Below are 14,819 nucleotides of genomic sequence, written 5' to 3' on the forward strand. Positions count from 1 at the left end.
AGTAGCTTATACATAGGAGACCTGACTTCTATTCCTTTACCTCCGTTTCCCAACCTTTATGACCTTAGAAAAGCCATTTCCTCTCTCGATGACTCAGTCTCCTTCTCTGTAAAATGGGTATGTTGATGCTCACTAAACTGTTGAAAAGCGTGTTTAGATCTGTGGATAGGATGCGTTATCTATACAAAAGCTAACCATGTTTCAGGAGGAGCTAATTGGGTTGAAGAAAGGATGAGGTGGTGGCTAAGGGTGAGCGAAAGGGGTTATATGTGAGCAAATGTCATGAGTGAGGTGGAAATAAGGGTGAAGGTATAGAAGGAAGATTTGCGGGGGGAAGAAAAGCTGGGTAGATACAAGCAGCTGGGAAGGGAGCTCTGAGACTGGGATGAGACCTAGGGGGTTGAGTTGCTGGAAACATTCCAAGCAGGTCTATAATATGCTGCATTAGAATAACAGGGTGGACCTGCAATATCTATCTATCTATCTATCTATCTATCTATCTATCTATCTATCAGCAAGGTCTGAATGAGCTCTCCCCTGACAGCTAGTGATAAGCTGGGGGGAAAAGGCTCCAAGACCAGACTATATTTACATGAACACACCTAATCTGCCAAGGTATCCTGCCCAAGTGACCAATTTTGTCTGGTATTGGGTTACAAATCACTTCAGTACTGAATGCAGGGGTCATGTTGTTATCATGACTGTATGAGTAAAGGGCAGCAGAACTGTACTTAGCCTGCCCTTATTGAGGGGGTCAAGTCCAAATGAACTGAACTGCACTCGCTAAGCAGGGGGTTCCGATGCCAGATCCCTGTGGGAAGAGAGTGGGGGAGGGGGACAGGTGTTTCTGCCTAGAGTGGCGGGCTCTGTCTAAGAGTCATAGGCACCATTTGACCTGCCCCTCTCCCCTGTTTAAATGTAGAGCTGATTAGACTCAGTTGAGAGCGTTTTGTTTTGGTAAGTGATCACTAGAGCTAAATCACTGATAATCAGGTCTAAGTACTCAGCCTTAGAGCTGCTGTGGGACAGTGTTTGGGGGAAGAGACTGCCCAGTCTGCACTAGCAGGGAGGTTCCCCCACTAGCTGCTGAAATCACTGAGAGCTGGGTGGAACCCCAAGAGACCGACTCACAGAGGTCACAGTGGGGAGGCAGAGGGCAGCAGAAGGTGAGGACACAGGGCCATTGGCAACAGAGCAGAGGATGGTGCGGTGCAGTGAACTGTGGCATGATGAACGACAGCAGCTGCACAGAGTGAAGGGCAGCAACTGTGAGCAGTAGCAGTGACAGCAGCAATTGAGTCATTGCTCTACATTCCCCACCCTGCTCTCTCCCCAGCTGGGAGGTGAGCTCATGTGAACACACCTCTGAACTCTGGGTCTCCAGGAACCAAGGACAGCAGCTGTGAGCAGGGTGTGATGGAGGGAGAGGGCAGTGGTGTGTTAATGGGACATCTGTTTGTTGGACTTTCCTACGGCAAGGTGAGAAATGGAGGCTCAGGACACTGTCCAACTTACTCTGGAGTGGGAGTTTCGCTCATGGTCAGATGTGTTCAAATCATGGTGGCGGTGTTTTCCCAAATTAATGCCGAGCTCCTTTCCCCTTTTACTAAAAGTTTTCTCGGCTATATACAGGCTCGGTGCCAGCGGGAGAGGAAGTTTTGCCTCCTAGAAGCACCCAGGGGTGGTTTGTAATTTTCCCAGATTGCTGGGTGGGGCTTGAGCTGGTTTCTGTGTTATATTGTTAAGAGGGACCCCTGGATATTGAACCCAGCCCTTGCTGCTGCCAACTCCACCTGGGTTACATAGATATCTATTGATTGGGTAAGAATAAGGGGCTTCAAAGCTTACCTTGCAGGTAGCAGATATTTTTCTCATCCCTCTTTTGCGAATTCCCATCCTTGATGTTCTTTCCCAAGTCTTCGGTGCACACAAATGCCCCCAGGCCGGGAAAGCCAGATTCATGGGGGGTGAATTCAAACCATGTCCCTGTGAAATATAGATAAGGTTTGTAAAAAGGGGCCTTTCAAGTGCCAGTTTCTTCTTGTCCCTTTCTTGGCTGATAGCAATAATTTCTCAATCCCCACCCCCTCAATTTGTTTGCTCCACCAGTGAATCCCACCTAATTTTTCACAAAAAGAACAGGAGTACTTGTGGCACCTTAGAGACTAACAAATTTTTCAGTCTGTTCCTTCACCCACGGTCATTTTCATGCCATTTTCTATAGTGACCTCCACTATCTGGTGTTTCCCTCCAAAGTCAGCATGTGCTGTCCTTGGATATCCCAGAATTCCTTTTGTGGCAAACATAGCCCCTCTCCACCCACCCTCTAACCACCAATCCCTAACTTGGACCAAAAGTATAAAGAAAAAATGAGTCAAATCTAAAAGTAATAAATTTAACTGTAGAGCTAATCAAAAAGGCAAACAATTTCATAACATTTTCTGAATTTTTCCAAGTTCTTTTCGTTTTCAAAACTGAGCCTTTTTAAAATTCATTGAGCAATCTATCACAAACTTATTTGATAGACATTTGTATTGAAAATGTTTTCAAAGTCACTACTGAAACAATTATGAGATTTTTTCATTTTCACCTGGGTTTTTTTTGGAAAATGAAGAACATCAATAACAATTTTGGTAAAGTCATTGATAAAAAAATCAATTGAAAATAAGAGAGAGTGAGACAGAGCGAGAGAGTTGACAGGTTTATGCAAAAAAATAAAAATAAAAAACACATTTTTTTTTACCTGGGCTGTTTTCACCTGCTTTACCCAATTGGTTTGCTTCTATTGCCGCATAGATGGGGTAAGGATTTTTCCCATTTTTGGAGGAATCGTCATGTTCAGATAATTTGGTCTCATCATACTGGAAAGGTAAGAATTGATTAGCACAGAAAGACACAAGTTTTGGTGATGTTCCCAGCAATTCGTCCCTGACTAATTAGTTCAGGCTAGGAATTACAAAGACCCTTTTTGTTGACACCATCATCATCTTTGTCATTGTTCCCTCATTCTAGTGTGCACTGTATGGAAAAACAACAGAGTATTTACAGTCCATGGTGGAGACTTTCAAATGGGCCTAAAGGAATTAGGCACAGAGTTTCAAAAATATTTAGGCACCTAAAGAGGTAGATCGGCACATAAAGGGCTTTTCAAAAGCACCTAAGCAAGGTAAGAGCCTTAGGATATATCTATCCTGGAGAAGGAAGGTCAGATTACCAGCTGAGGAGACATAGCCACATTAGCATGGTAAGAATATCAGTGTAGCTGCAGCGGCAGGAGCAGAGGGAGGGGCTAACCCCACTGGGTTGATACCTAGGGTCTCTATCAGAACTCACGTGGGTGTGTCTCCTCGAGCTGTGAATTACACTTCCAGCTCCAGTGGAGACAGAACCTCAGTTCCATCAAAATTAATAGCAATTAGGGAGCAGCAAAGCCAGGCAAAAAATAAAATAAAATAAAAATTAGTGACTAGTAAATTCAATGAAAAATTAATTTTTTAGAGCATTGAAATTATTTGTGAATTCAGGTCAAATTTGGTGAATTCTTTCATCTGAGAAAAAAATTGTGAAAAAGTTTAAATTGTTTATTTCAGCTACTTTGAAATGAAACATTTCAACTTTTTTTGTTTTGAAATGGTATTTCGTTTGAAAAATTTAGCTAAATTAAAAAAAAGTAAAACAAAAAACAAAAAACAAAAACAAACAAACAAAAAAACCTTAAAAATGACCTGAAACCTACCAAAAAATAGTTTTGGATTGAATAATATTTTAGAGAATCATCCAATACTTATTTAAAAATTATCAGCAATGAAGAATCTACCGCAACCCTTGATGAGTTATATCAATAGTTAATTACTCTGACTGTCAAAAATACACAAAAATACACCTTCTTTCCAGTCTGAATTTCTCTAACTTCAACTTCCAGCTATTGAATCATGTTAGACCTTTTCTCTGCTAGATTGAAGAGCCCATTATTAAAAATTCAAGACCGTGATTGAGACTTTCATACCTTTGAGCTCCCTGTTATCAATTCATATTCTGGAGAGTGGAGGATTTTGGGATCAGATGCTAGGTTGAGATTTTTCAAAACAACCTAAGGGATTTGGAGGCCAAATTCACACTAGTTTTAAGAAAAAAGGGGTATCCAAATCCCTTAAACAGCCTTGAAGTCCTCACTTTAGAAATGTTCAGATACTACAATGATCTTTGAAAGCTCATGGTAAGAGGCTGAGATTTATAAAGTTGCCATAGGGTTTAGATAGCTTTAAAATATTTCAGAGGTGTAGCCGTGTTAGTCTGTATCAGCAAAAAGAACGAGGAGTACTTGTGGCACTTTAGAGGCTAATAAATTTATTTGGGCATAAGCTTTTGTGGGCTAAAACCCACTTCATCAGGTGCATTCAGTGGAAAATACAGTAGGAAAATATATATACACAAAGAACATGAACAAATGTTACAATTCTGCAGTTTCTCATTGGAGTTTTATTTTGAAGTTTTTTTTGTTGGAGAATTGTGACTTTTAGGTCTGTAATTGAGTGACCAGGGAGGTTGAAGTGTTCTCCGACTGATTTTTGAATGTTATAATTCTTGACACCTGATTTGTATCCATTTATTCTTTTGCGTAGAGACTATCCAGTTTGGCCAGTGTACATGGCAGAGGGGCATTGCTGGCACATGATGGCATATATCACATTGGTACATGTGCAGGTGAACGAGCCCCGGATGGTGTGGCTGATGTGATTAGGTCCTATCATGGTATCCCTTCAATAGATATGTGGACAGAGTTGGCATCGGGCTTTGTTGCAAGGATAGGTTTCTGGGTTAGTGTTTTTGTTGTGTGGTGTGTCATTGCTGGTGAGTATTTTCTTCAGGTTCGGGGGCTGTCTCTAAGTGAGGACTGGCCTGTCTCCCAAGATCTGTGAGACTGAGGGATCGTCCTTCAGATTAGGTTGTAGATCCTTGATGATGTGCTGGAGAGGTTTTAATTGGAGGCTGAAGGTGACAGCCAGTGGCGTTCTGTTACTTTCTTTGTTGGGTCCGTCCTGGAGTAGGTGACTTCTGGGTATTCTTCTGACTCTGATAATCTGAATAACTGCAGAACTGGAATTAATTTGCAAACTGGACACCATTAAATTAGGCTTGAATAAAGGCTGGGAGAGGATGGGTCATTACACAAAGTAAAAACTATTTCCCTATGCTAATTTTTCCCCTACTGTTACTCACACCTTCTTGTCAACTGTTGGAAATGGGCCATCCTGATTATCACTGCAAAAGTTTTTTTTTATCCTGCTGATAATATCCCACCTTAATTGATTAGTCTCATTAGAGTTGGCATGGCAACACCCATTTTTTCATGTTCTCTGTGTATATATATCTTCCTACTGTATTTTCCACTGCATGCATCCAATGAAGTGGGTTTTAGCCCACAAAAGCTTATGCCCAAATAAATTTGTTAGTCTCTAAGGTGCCACAAGTACTCCTCATTCTTTAAAATATTAGCAGGAGTTAATATGCTTCCATGCTTTTGCTCCTGAATCCCAAGTACTCGGAGAGAGCGAGAGAGCGCGTGAGAGAGAAACAAAACCAGAGGAATATATTAAGTAAATCCAGTGATTTTTCAGTGGAACCACTCTGGATTTACACAGCGACCCACCAGCTTCAATGTAGGATAGACAAAGAAAGAGGCCCAGACATCAGTCAGAGAGAAGAGTTCATCTCTTCTCTCTGATAGCTCAGTGGTTTGAGCGTTGGCCTGCTAAACCCAGGGTTGTGAGTTCAATCCTTGAGGGGGCCATTTGGGGATTTAGTTGGGGATTGATCCTGCTTTGCGCAGGGGGTTGGACTAGATGATCTTCTGAGGTCCCTTCCAACCCTAATAATCTATGATTCTATGATCTTCAGCCGCCTGTGTCGCAATAGTAAATTCCTCTTGAATATCACATGGAGGTTTGGAAAGTGTATCACACAGGCGTTCTTCCAAGACCTGCACTTTCTCTGTCCAGTCGTTCTCTTGGTAGAGGAAAGACATGCACCTTTCAATGAACCAGAACAGATATGGCTGAGACTGAGGGACTAGGATGAGGAGTTCCCCCTCCCCCTTTTAATCTTCATACCTTTTATTTTTCATGCATGGGATTCTAATTATCATCCTGGCATTGTAACAAATCTGTGACTTAACAAGGACTTCATCCACGGCTCTCTGTCACCATGTCCACTGGGAAATTTATGGTAATAACAGGGATAGAGCTAAGATCGTCTGCTGAAAGCCAAAGCCCCTGCCGCTCTGAGCTATGGAGAAACTCCATTATCTGCTTCTCTAGGACCTGTGATCCATGCTAAGCAATTCTGATTCCACCCAAGAGAGAGCAGTGGTGAGCACACTAATCCGGCCATTGTAAGTATGACGAGACCCCAGGGCCCTTCTTGAGCCAATGGGGAAACAACATGGCAGTACAGGGTGTATGACATGGGGAGAAGCAATTAAGATCTCACCCAGTAGAGGACAATGGTAACACACACACACACACACACACACACTCTCTGCCCATTTCACTAGGCCACCTTCACTCACCTGTCTCATTTTCTGCCCCCGTCACTCACCCCGATGGGGTGACTCTCAGAACAAGGTGCTACACAGCAGGCACAGAAACTGATTCTGGCCCTGGTTGATCAGCTAGAAGTGTCAGAAGATTTTTCTTTCCCATCTCGTTCTCCATGGACAACTCCACTCTCCTTCCTTCCTCCCAAGCCCCAATACTGACGCCCCATTTGACTCTTCCCTGTCCTTCCCTCTGTGTACTTTCCATCCCTTAGTAAACCCCAATGAACCCAAAACCCTTAACAGCTCCCACAGATTGCCCTTTTCTAACTGTTCCCACTGCCGGAAGCCTATCCTCTGTCACCTTGGTTGCTGTAAACATCGCTTCTCTAGTCTCCACTGAGCCTCATTTCTCCAGCTCTTGAGTCTGCCCAGAATGTCCCTGCATCTTCTAACCATGTCATCTAGCGCTTGGGTCCCCAGCATCAGATGTCCATGCCTGGCCAGGAGGCAGATTCCCAGTGAGCAGACACTGGGTTAAGGCTCAAGACACCTGTGTTCTAGCCCCAGCTCGGCCACTGACCTGCTGTGTGACCTTGCATGTGTCACTTCACCTCTGTTTCATTTCGCACCCATTTCCTGTCTACTTAAAGGTGGGATTTCCAAAAGTGACTTAGGAGCACAAATCTCATTGCAAGTCAAAGGGTGAGTCATTTAGGGTGTGTCTGCGCTGCACTCAGAGGTGTGACAGCAGCATGCGTAGACAGACATATGCTAGCTTTGATCAAGCTAGCTCGAATGCCAATTGCAGTGACGCTGCAGCAGCATGGATGTCACTGTGGGTGAGCTGCATGTGTACATACTCAGAGTCCAAAAGAGGCTGGTACAGCCCATGTTGTAGCACCAGAGTTTCACTGCTATTGGTTCCCGAACTAATAAAGTTAAAGCTAGCTCAGGTATGTCTATGCATGCTACATCATGCCCTCTGATTGCAGGGTAGGCATACACCTAGGTGCTTCTGAAAATCTCACTCATAATGCCTTGAAAATGTACAGAGCTAATTGATCATAAGAATGCCCCAGTGACCACGAGCTGGGAAAAATTGGTACATTCTCCCTTCTACTGACATGCACCTACCAGGTGGAACCCGATACTCCACACAGATACATGATAGCATCCAACAGGCCCTGCTTCTTCATCTCCACCAAGGTTCCCAGAAGGGCTATCATGGCCCGCAGACCTCCGCCTGATCCTAGCACGGCGATATTGGGCATGTTATCCAGGGGGGAGAGAAAAGAGGGAATAACAAATGAACTAGGAATGCTGAGTGATCTCTGATATGCAGCTCTTGGTACAGATCCATTCAAGAAGTTCACAGAGAAAGCCTCAAGTTCCAAGACTTGTTTATCTGATGTTAGGAAGCATCCTTATCGGGTGCCCAATGACCTGTGTCCCATCCTGAGTCAAGAGCAAATACACCTTATCTGCATTTTCAGCCATAATCACACAGTGGCAGCACAGTAATCCCTTAGGGCTCTTTGCAACTCTGGGCCTTTGTGCTTAAAATCCTATGCACCAACATACAGACCAGGACCAGAATTTTCAAAGGGATGCAGGTAAGGGCCTAGAGGGCATTTCAAAAGCACCTAAGCAATTTAGGTGCCTCACTCCCTTTGATTTCCATTGGACTTGAAATATGGCTCAAACTTACTGGTGCTCTTTACTGTGCTCCATGTTCATGCCTCTTACTCTCCATGATTCACGGGAGTGAGTTTGTTTGTTTGAACAAATGTGTGTAATGTAGAAGGACTAGTCTTTGTGTCCAAAAAATAACATATGAAATGTAGCTGCTCAAGAAATGATTTTTATTCCTACACAAATTTGCTTTCTTTTTTTGGAGGGACCAAATTGTTAATCAAAAATTTAAGGGGTGGGGTCTGTCCAAAACATGAAAACCCACAAAATGATCACCCCATCACCTGTCTACTCCCTAGTAAATTTTTAGGTGCTCTTTATTTCAAAAACTTTTGATTTTTTTTGTTAAAAATGGATATTTCTGTGTTCACAAAATAGCAATTTTTCATTAAAATGTGTTGAATGCAAAAAGTCAGCCCGCTGTAGTACTAATGCACTAACAAGATTAGTGACAAGTGAGTCACCAGTGGAGACTGAACCTTGAGCACCAAAAAACCCAGGTCACTCTCCCTAGTGCTGAAGGAAGAATATTGTGAGGAGGAAGCAGTGGAAGTCTCTTAGGCTGACATTTGCAAAGCCCTCAGAGGGCATATGTTCCCAAATATGTCAGATCCATGGGAGTTTGCATCGTTCCAAGGACCATCACTTTTCAATGATGGGTAACAATCCTGGGAAATTCCTCACATGTCTCCACCATGCCAGTTAACAGAGTAACCACAAGGGGTGGACAGCAGTAGTTGGCTTTTACCCTCTGTGCGGTTCAATCAGCAGATGGGGCTGTGATACATGTAGAAAGTATGTTACACAGTCACTATTCATTACTGATATTAATACTAAGTCAGACAAGTATCAATAGCTCACTCAATTCTCTATCCTTCTAAGGCATTGTTTCTCAACCTATTTACCATTGTGGGCCACATATGCAGCTCTCTATGTATTATGTGGGTTGGGGGTTCAGAACCACTGCTTTAATGCAATAAGTGCACTATAGTGATGGCTCTAATACCCCCTTCCCCTCTGTTCTCTGCTGCAGGCTTTGTCTGGCTTCAAAATCACAGCAGTATATACACACGCACTACAAAGGGTCTATAGTAAGCACTGACTGAATTCACGTGAGCATGGAGCCCTCTAAAAGTTAGCCCCAGCAAGTCCCTTACTGCATTCTAAGGGTGTTACTCCTTTAGCCGAAGGGGTAGGAGCTTGTGCTTTTAGAACAGAAGGCCCCCAAGTCTGAGCCCCGCCAAAACTCATAAGGTTTATACGTCTGTGTCCATTGGTTCCCCCTGGTGCTTTGGGAATGTTGTATTTCAAGGAGACTATCTCCATGGGGCAGAATTTTGTAGGTGTTTCCTCCCACTGTACCAGGCATCTCAGTCACCATCCACGTGGCTAATATGCTAGATTGTTCTCCTTAGCATTATGGGCAGCATGGGCCCCTACCTCAGCACAGGCAATGTTAAGGCTCTTGAGGCACTCCAGGACTTTTGTCTTTCTGTTCCCAGTGGCTTCTTTCTCACCCTCTGAGAGCTCATGGGAAAGCCGGACACGTCCATCATCCTGCCAAAAATAAAATGCCAATAAAATACCTCATCTCTCCAAAGGCTGCCAGGGAGTGGAGATGTAGGGTCTGGGTGCAGATATCACTGGTCCCTCAGAGGTTAACCAGGATTCACTCTTTATATGTGTATGGTGGCTGTACCTAGAAACCTCAGCCAAAGTCAGAAGTAGAGCTGGGTGAATGTCTTATTTTTTGTCTCACTGGAAGTTCTGAAAAACTGGGTCAAAACAAATCCAAAAATTGCGATGAGCTTTGTTAAACTGAAAGAAATCTACTATGGGACGAACAAAACAAGTTTCTGTACGACAAATAAATTACCTTTCTGAATTGAGACCTCTCCATAGCTTCTCCCAGATTTCCCCGTACAGCTCCTGGTGATGTGGAATTCTTCCTTCAGTGGCAAATGGACTCTTCAGGGAACGCCCAGATGGGAGGATCAAGTCAACCCCTAATAGCTGTTTTCTTCTTTCTGTATCTGTTTCAGAGAAAAGGAACATTTAGTATAGCCCCACTGGGATATCGAGTGGGAATTGCAAAGGAGTCTAAGGGAGTTAGGAGCCCAAATCCTACAGAATCTCAGCCTGGAAATGTAAAAGAAAATAAGATAACATGGAGCTTGGTGGTTCAGAGGTTCCACGTTCCAAATATAAATAAGAAGAGAGGGAATATGGTAGTTGTTGTTGTATCAGGTTCAGATTTAAAAAAACAAAACAAAAGGCAAACCCTAGTAATAACATTTCTCTCCTGCTACAACCAAACGTGATGATGGCTCAGGTTCCCCAACCTGCCCTTCTGATACAGTTAGTTATAACCAAAGATGGAAACAGTTGTTGTTGTTAAGATGCTTTTCAAGAGATGCCGTTGGAAAAGCAGACTCTCAGATTCATCAGTGTCTGCCAGCTGGGGACAGCGCGGTTACAGGGTTGTGGTTAACAGAAGTCAGGGTGCACTTGTGCAATGTTCCCCTTAGCCCCGAGTAGATGCTCAGTCACAGTATATATCATGCTGAGTAGCGGTTGGGCCACTCCGTTATCTATCATGGTAGCTCTTGCATTGTTATTAACCCAACGATACAGGACTGCAAGTCATAATGAGCAAGCAATGGCAGCCACAGCGCATGGGAAACTGCTAGAGCTGGTTGTTAAAATTCTGATGAGAGATGTGTTTTGCCGAAGTTTGCCACTGTTGTCAAAATCAACACATGTGGGGAAAGCGGGCAACTTTCAGAACTTCCTGGCTTCCTGCCAGCTTGCCAACCCACCTCCTCAACATGGTGCTGAATGAGCTGGGCCTTGAGGCTCCTGGAGCTAGATTGACAAAGGGATATAGTCATCGTGAGGCTGAGCATCACCACACCTCAATTTTAGGCACCTGACAAATCACTGGGATTCACAAAGCCTGAATGCGGAGAGCGAGAGGCCTCAGAATGGGATCCACAAAAGCCAGCCCATTAAGCTAGCCAATGGGAGGGCATGTCTGAAACACTGCCACCCTTAAGCCGAGGAGTTCGGTGCCCACCTCGGCTTAAGATTGTCGGCTGTGAGCCCTCACCTGGAGTCCACCACCTAAGGCATTTCATGCTAGCTGTTGGGGTGGGGAGGAGTTGAGCCTCACTCATACTTGTTGGCCCCACAGCTAGGGTACTCACCTCAGATATAGGACTACCCCGTCTGCCATAGGAGAAGAAGGGATCTGCATCTCTCAGGTGAGTGCCTTAACTACTGAGCTATGGGACATTATGAGGCAGGGCGTCCCTGCCTGAAGTGGTTCCACTCTGGATGAATAATTTGTCAGGGAAGCAAGAGGTACATTTTCAAGCCACTGGGCTATAGAGTTATTCTCTCTCACTCTCGTTCCCCCTCACCTGCTTTATTTATCCAAAGTGAAACAGCTTCAATGGGTGAGATTGAGGATTCCCTAGATCAGCCCGTGCTATAGTGGTTAGGACACTCATGCAAGAGGTAGCAGAGCCCTGTGCAAATCCCTTCTCCCTCAGGCAGAGCAGGTACTTAAAAAGGGCTCTCTCACATCCCAGGTGACTCCCTGAACCACTGGACTAAAAGTGAGGAGGGAAGCAATTGAATTCCTACCCCTAGGGGATATTTTGTGTGGTGTTCGGCAAGCTCAGAGTGCACCTGTTGGATTTTCCCCTGCAAGTGAGTTAAGCAGAGGAACACCTGTCTTCCGCTGGGTTTTGCATCACTCTGGGGCATAGGCATCTGATACCCAGAGTGAGGTAGCTGTGCACATGCCCAGAGGCAGAAACATATGCACTAAGGGAACTTTTGCTACAAAAATGTAGGTGCTGAGCAGGAGATTTATGAAGCTCAGTGAGGTCTAAATCTGGGATTTGGGACAGTGGTGCCAGTTGGGGGGAATGGGGAGGGTGACCCCCCCCCAAATAAGTTTTTGCACTTGCTCAATGTTGCATAGTCCACAGGGTTGTTGGGGAAGGGGTATTGCCCTGTAGTAAATCAGTACAGCTGTTCTGGTGGCATGGGTGCAATGCCATTGAAATTTGATTTGGCCACCCTTCTGTACAGACAAAGGGGCAGCCAGGCATAATTTCAGAAAGTGGTGTAGCAACCTAGAACTTGGCACCTGCACAGGCCAGCCTTTCAGAGTCCTGGATCCACAGGTATCCTGCCTGGTTGGAAAACAGGGAGGTGACAGCCTGGAAGTCCTGGCTCACCACTCCTCAGTGGCCCAGGTTCTTGGCACCCTACCATGCAGATTAACCCCGGATCAGGGGGTCCAGGATTCTGAGAGTATGCAGGTCTGGGGCAGCCTGCCTGGGAGACTGCTCCTGAGCTAGGCTCCATTCCCTCCCATGGGATATTTTGAAATGTTATAGGTTTGTTCCTCATTGTGAAGTATCTAAATCCTCTGCCACACAGAATTACCCTCCCTCTACCCAGCTCGCGGTACTGCAGAAAGTTACACACAAGGTGGATGGCATGGGACATGTTTGCAACGAGGAGAGCAGGTAACTAGCATGGATAGTGAGAGGTGGCTCATGTGGGGCTTCTTCCAAGGTGAAGAGAGGCCGCAACAAGGCAAAGACATTTGTCACCCTACAAAAGCACACTCCTCCTATCTTGGGCCCCTTGCCCTTCCCTGTTTTGGGGTGGAATCTTGTGCAACTCTTCCCCTCTTAGTGCAGGAGTAGGTACACTACCCTGTGTACAGGAATCACTGATCACCCTGCAGGTGTGGTGGGACACGCTAAGTTAGACACTCTTAAGAGGACGGTACAGAAACAAATGTTGTTTGGAATAAATGGGACAAGAGAGTAATAGGTGTTCACATGATCCTGTTGCTGCATGACACTAAATAGCTAAACATGGTATGAGTTTTGAGTACAGAAACCTCAACCTGGTTAGTTCCATGGCAAACACACTATTAAGAATTGTTAGAACCATTTATCAAAGATACAGAAGAAGAAAAAGAAAACACTATGCATTTAAAATATAAAATACTAAGACCTTTAGTTTAATAACATTCTTTGTTCCTTTTCCTTTTCACTCCCAGTGAAATAGTGTTTCCTAATACCCAACCTAGACCTCCCACACTGCAACTTGAGATGATTGCTTCTTGTTTATTTGTCTAGATCGCTCTGGACCCTGTCCCTACCCTCCAGCGTATCTGCCTCTCCCCCCAGCTTAGTGTCATCTGTGAACTTGCTGAGGGTGAAATCCATCCCATCGTCCAGATCATTAATAAAGATGTTGAACAAAACTGGCCCCAGGACCGACCCCTGGAGCACTGCACTTGATACCGGCTGCCAACTAGACACTGAGTCATTGATCACTACCCGTTGAGCCCGACAGTCTAGCCAGCTTTCTATCCACCTTATGGTCCATTCATCCAACCCATATTTCTTTAACTTGCTGGCAAGAATACTGTGGGAGACCGTATCTAAAGCTTTGCTTTTTTGGTTAATTAGACCCATTTGGCCTTAATGACTTGTCATTCATTATTGTGTCTCCCTGTGGATGAGTGTGCTGTAACTGTCTGCTGCCCTCTGATAGCCTCACAGAAATCCAATACATAAGCCACATTTTAGGATACAGATTAAAAATTATACAGATCATCCCCACACTCATCAAGGGCTGATACGTTTAAAGGACTCCTGGGGTACATCACATTGCAAAAAACAAAAACAATTAATTCAAATCACAGGGGCTGGATGCTATTCTAAAAGAATTAGCTGAAGAAATCTCAGAGCCACTGGCAAAAAATATTTACAAACTCATGGATGGAAGGAAAGTTCCCAGAAGACTGGAGAAGGGCTAACATAGTCCCCATCTTTAAAAAGGGGAGAAAGGAGGAGCTGGGGAACTATAGACCAGTCACACTGACCTCAGTACCTGGGATGTTCCTAGAGCAACATATAAAACATTCAATTTGTGGATACCTGGAGGATGAAGGGGTGAGCACTAGCAGCCAGCATGGATTTACCAGGAACCAGTCATGCCAAATCAGCTTCATTTCCTTCTTTGACAGGGTAACTGATTTGGTGGATAGGGGGAATGCAGTGTATATAATATACCTGGACTTCAGCAAGGCTTTTGACACAGTGCCTCATGACATTCAGATAAGTAAGCTAGAGACATGTGGGCTTGGTGGACCTACCATTAAGTGGACACATAATTGGTTAAACAACCACAAACAAAGAGTAATTATTAATGAAATTATGTCAGATTGGAGGGAGGTCTGAAGTGGGGTTCCACAGGGATCTGTTCTGGGTCCTGTGTTGTTTAACATCTTTATTAATGACCTGGAAGTAGGTATAGAGAGCGGTCCCTTCTAACCCTATGATTCTGTGATTCTATGAAATGTGCAGTGCATATATATTCCCTGTAATTTTATTCTTTCAAATTCATTAAGGGTTACAATCCTATTATTTTAGTTTTTTGACTGGTCTGTGCATTTCATAGTTTTGTTTCTCTCTTATGCTTAAATTTAATTTTCTGAGTTCTAAAATGCCTGACCTGTCCTGGCTGGAGTAATTATCATTTTTACTTTTAT

General features: G+C 44.2%; 1 protein-coding gene across 1 annotated transcript in view; it reads right to left on the reverse strand.

The window, feature by feature from the left end:
• Positions 1 to 14,819, reverse strand: part of LOC112104541 (cytosolic phospholipase A2 gamma-like) — a 48,127-nt gene that overhangs the window by 25,216 nt on the left and 8,092 nt on the right. The window contains exons 2-8 of the mRNA XM_026659225.1: positions 11,050 to 11,095; positions 9,672 to 9,787; positions 7,673 to 7,816; positions 5,900 to 6,029; positions 5,651 to 5,719; positions 2,744 to 2,861; positions 1,849 to 1,986 (exon numbers count right to left, since the gene is read on the reverse strand). Of these exons, the coding sequence (XP_026515010.1) occupies positions 1,849 to 1,986; positions 2,744 to 2,861; positions 5,651 to 5,719; positions 5,900 to 6,029; positions 7,673 to 7,816; positions 9,672 to 9,787; positions 11,050 to 11,095 (761 nt within the window). The remainder of the gene's footprint in view (positions 1 to 1,848; positions 1,987 to 2,743; positions 2,862 to 5,650; positions 5,720 to 5,899; positions 6,030 to 7,672; positions 7,817 to 9,671; positions 9,788 to 11,049; positions 11,096 to 14,819) is intronic.

This window comes from Terrapene carolina, unplaced genomic scaffold (genome assembly GCF_002925995.2).
Source record: "Terrapene carolina triunguis isolate 2854851 unplaced genomic scaffold, T_m_triunguis-2.0 Scaffold612, whole genome shotgun sequence".
In the NCBI taxonomy this organism is placed as follows: domain Eukaryota; kingdom Metazoa; phylum Chordata; order Testudines; family Emydidae; genus Terrapene; species Terrapene triunguis.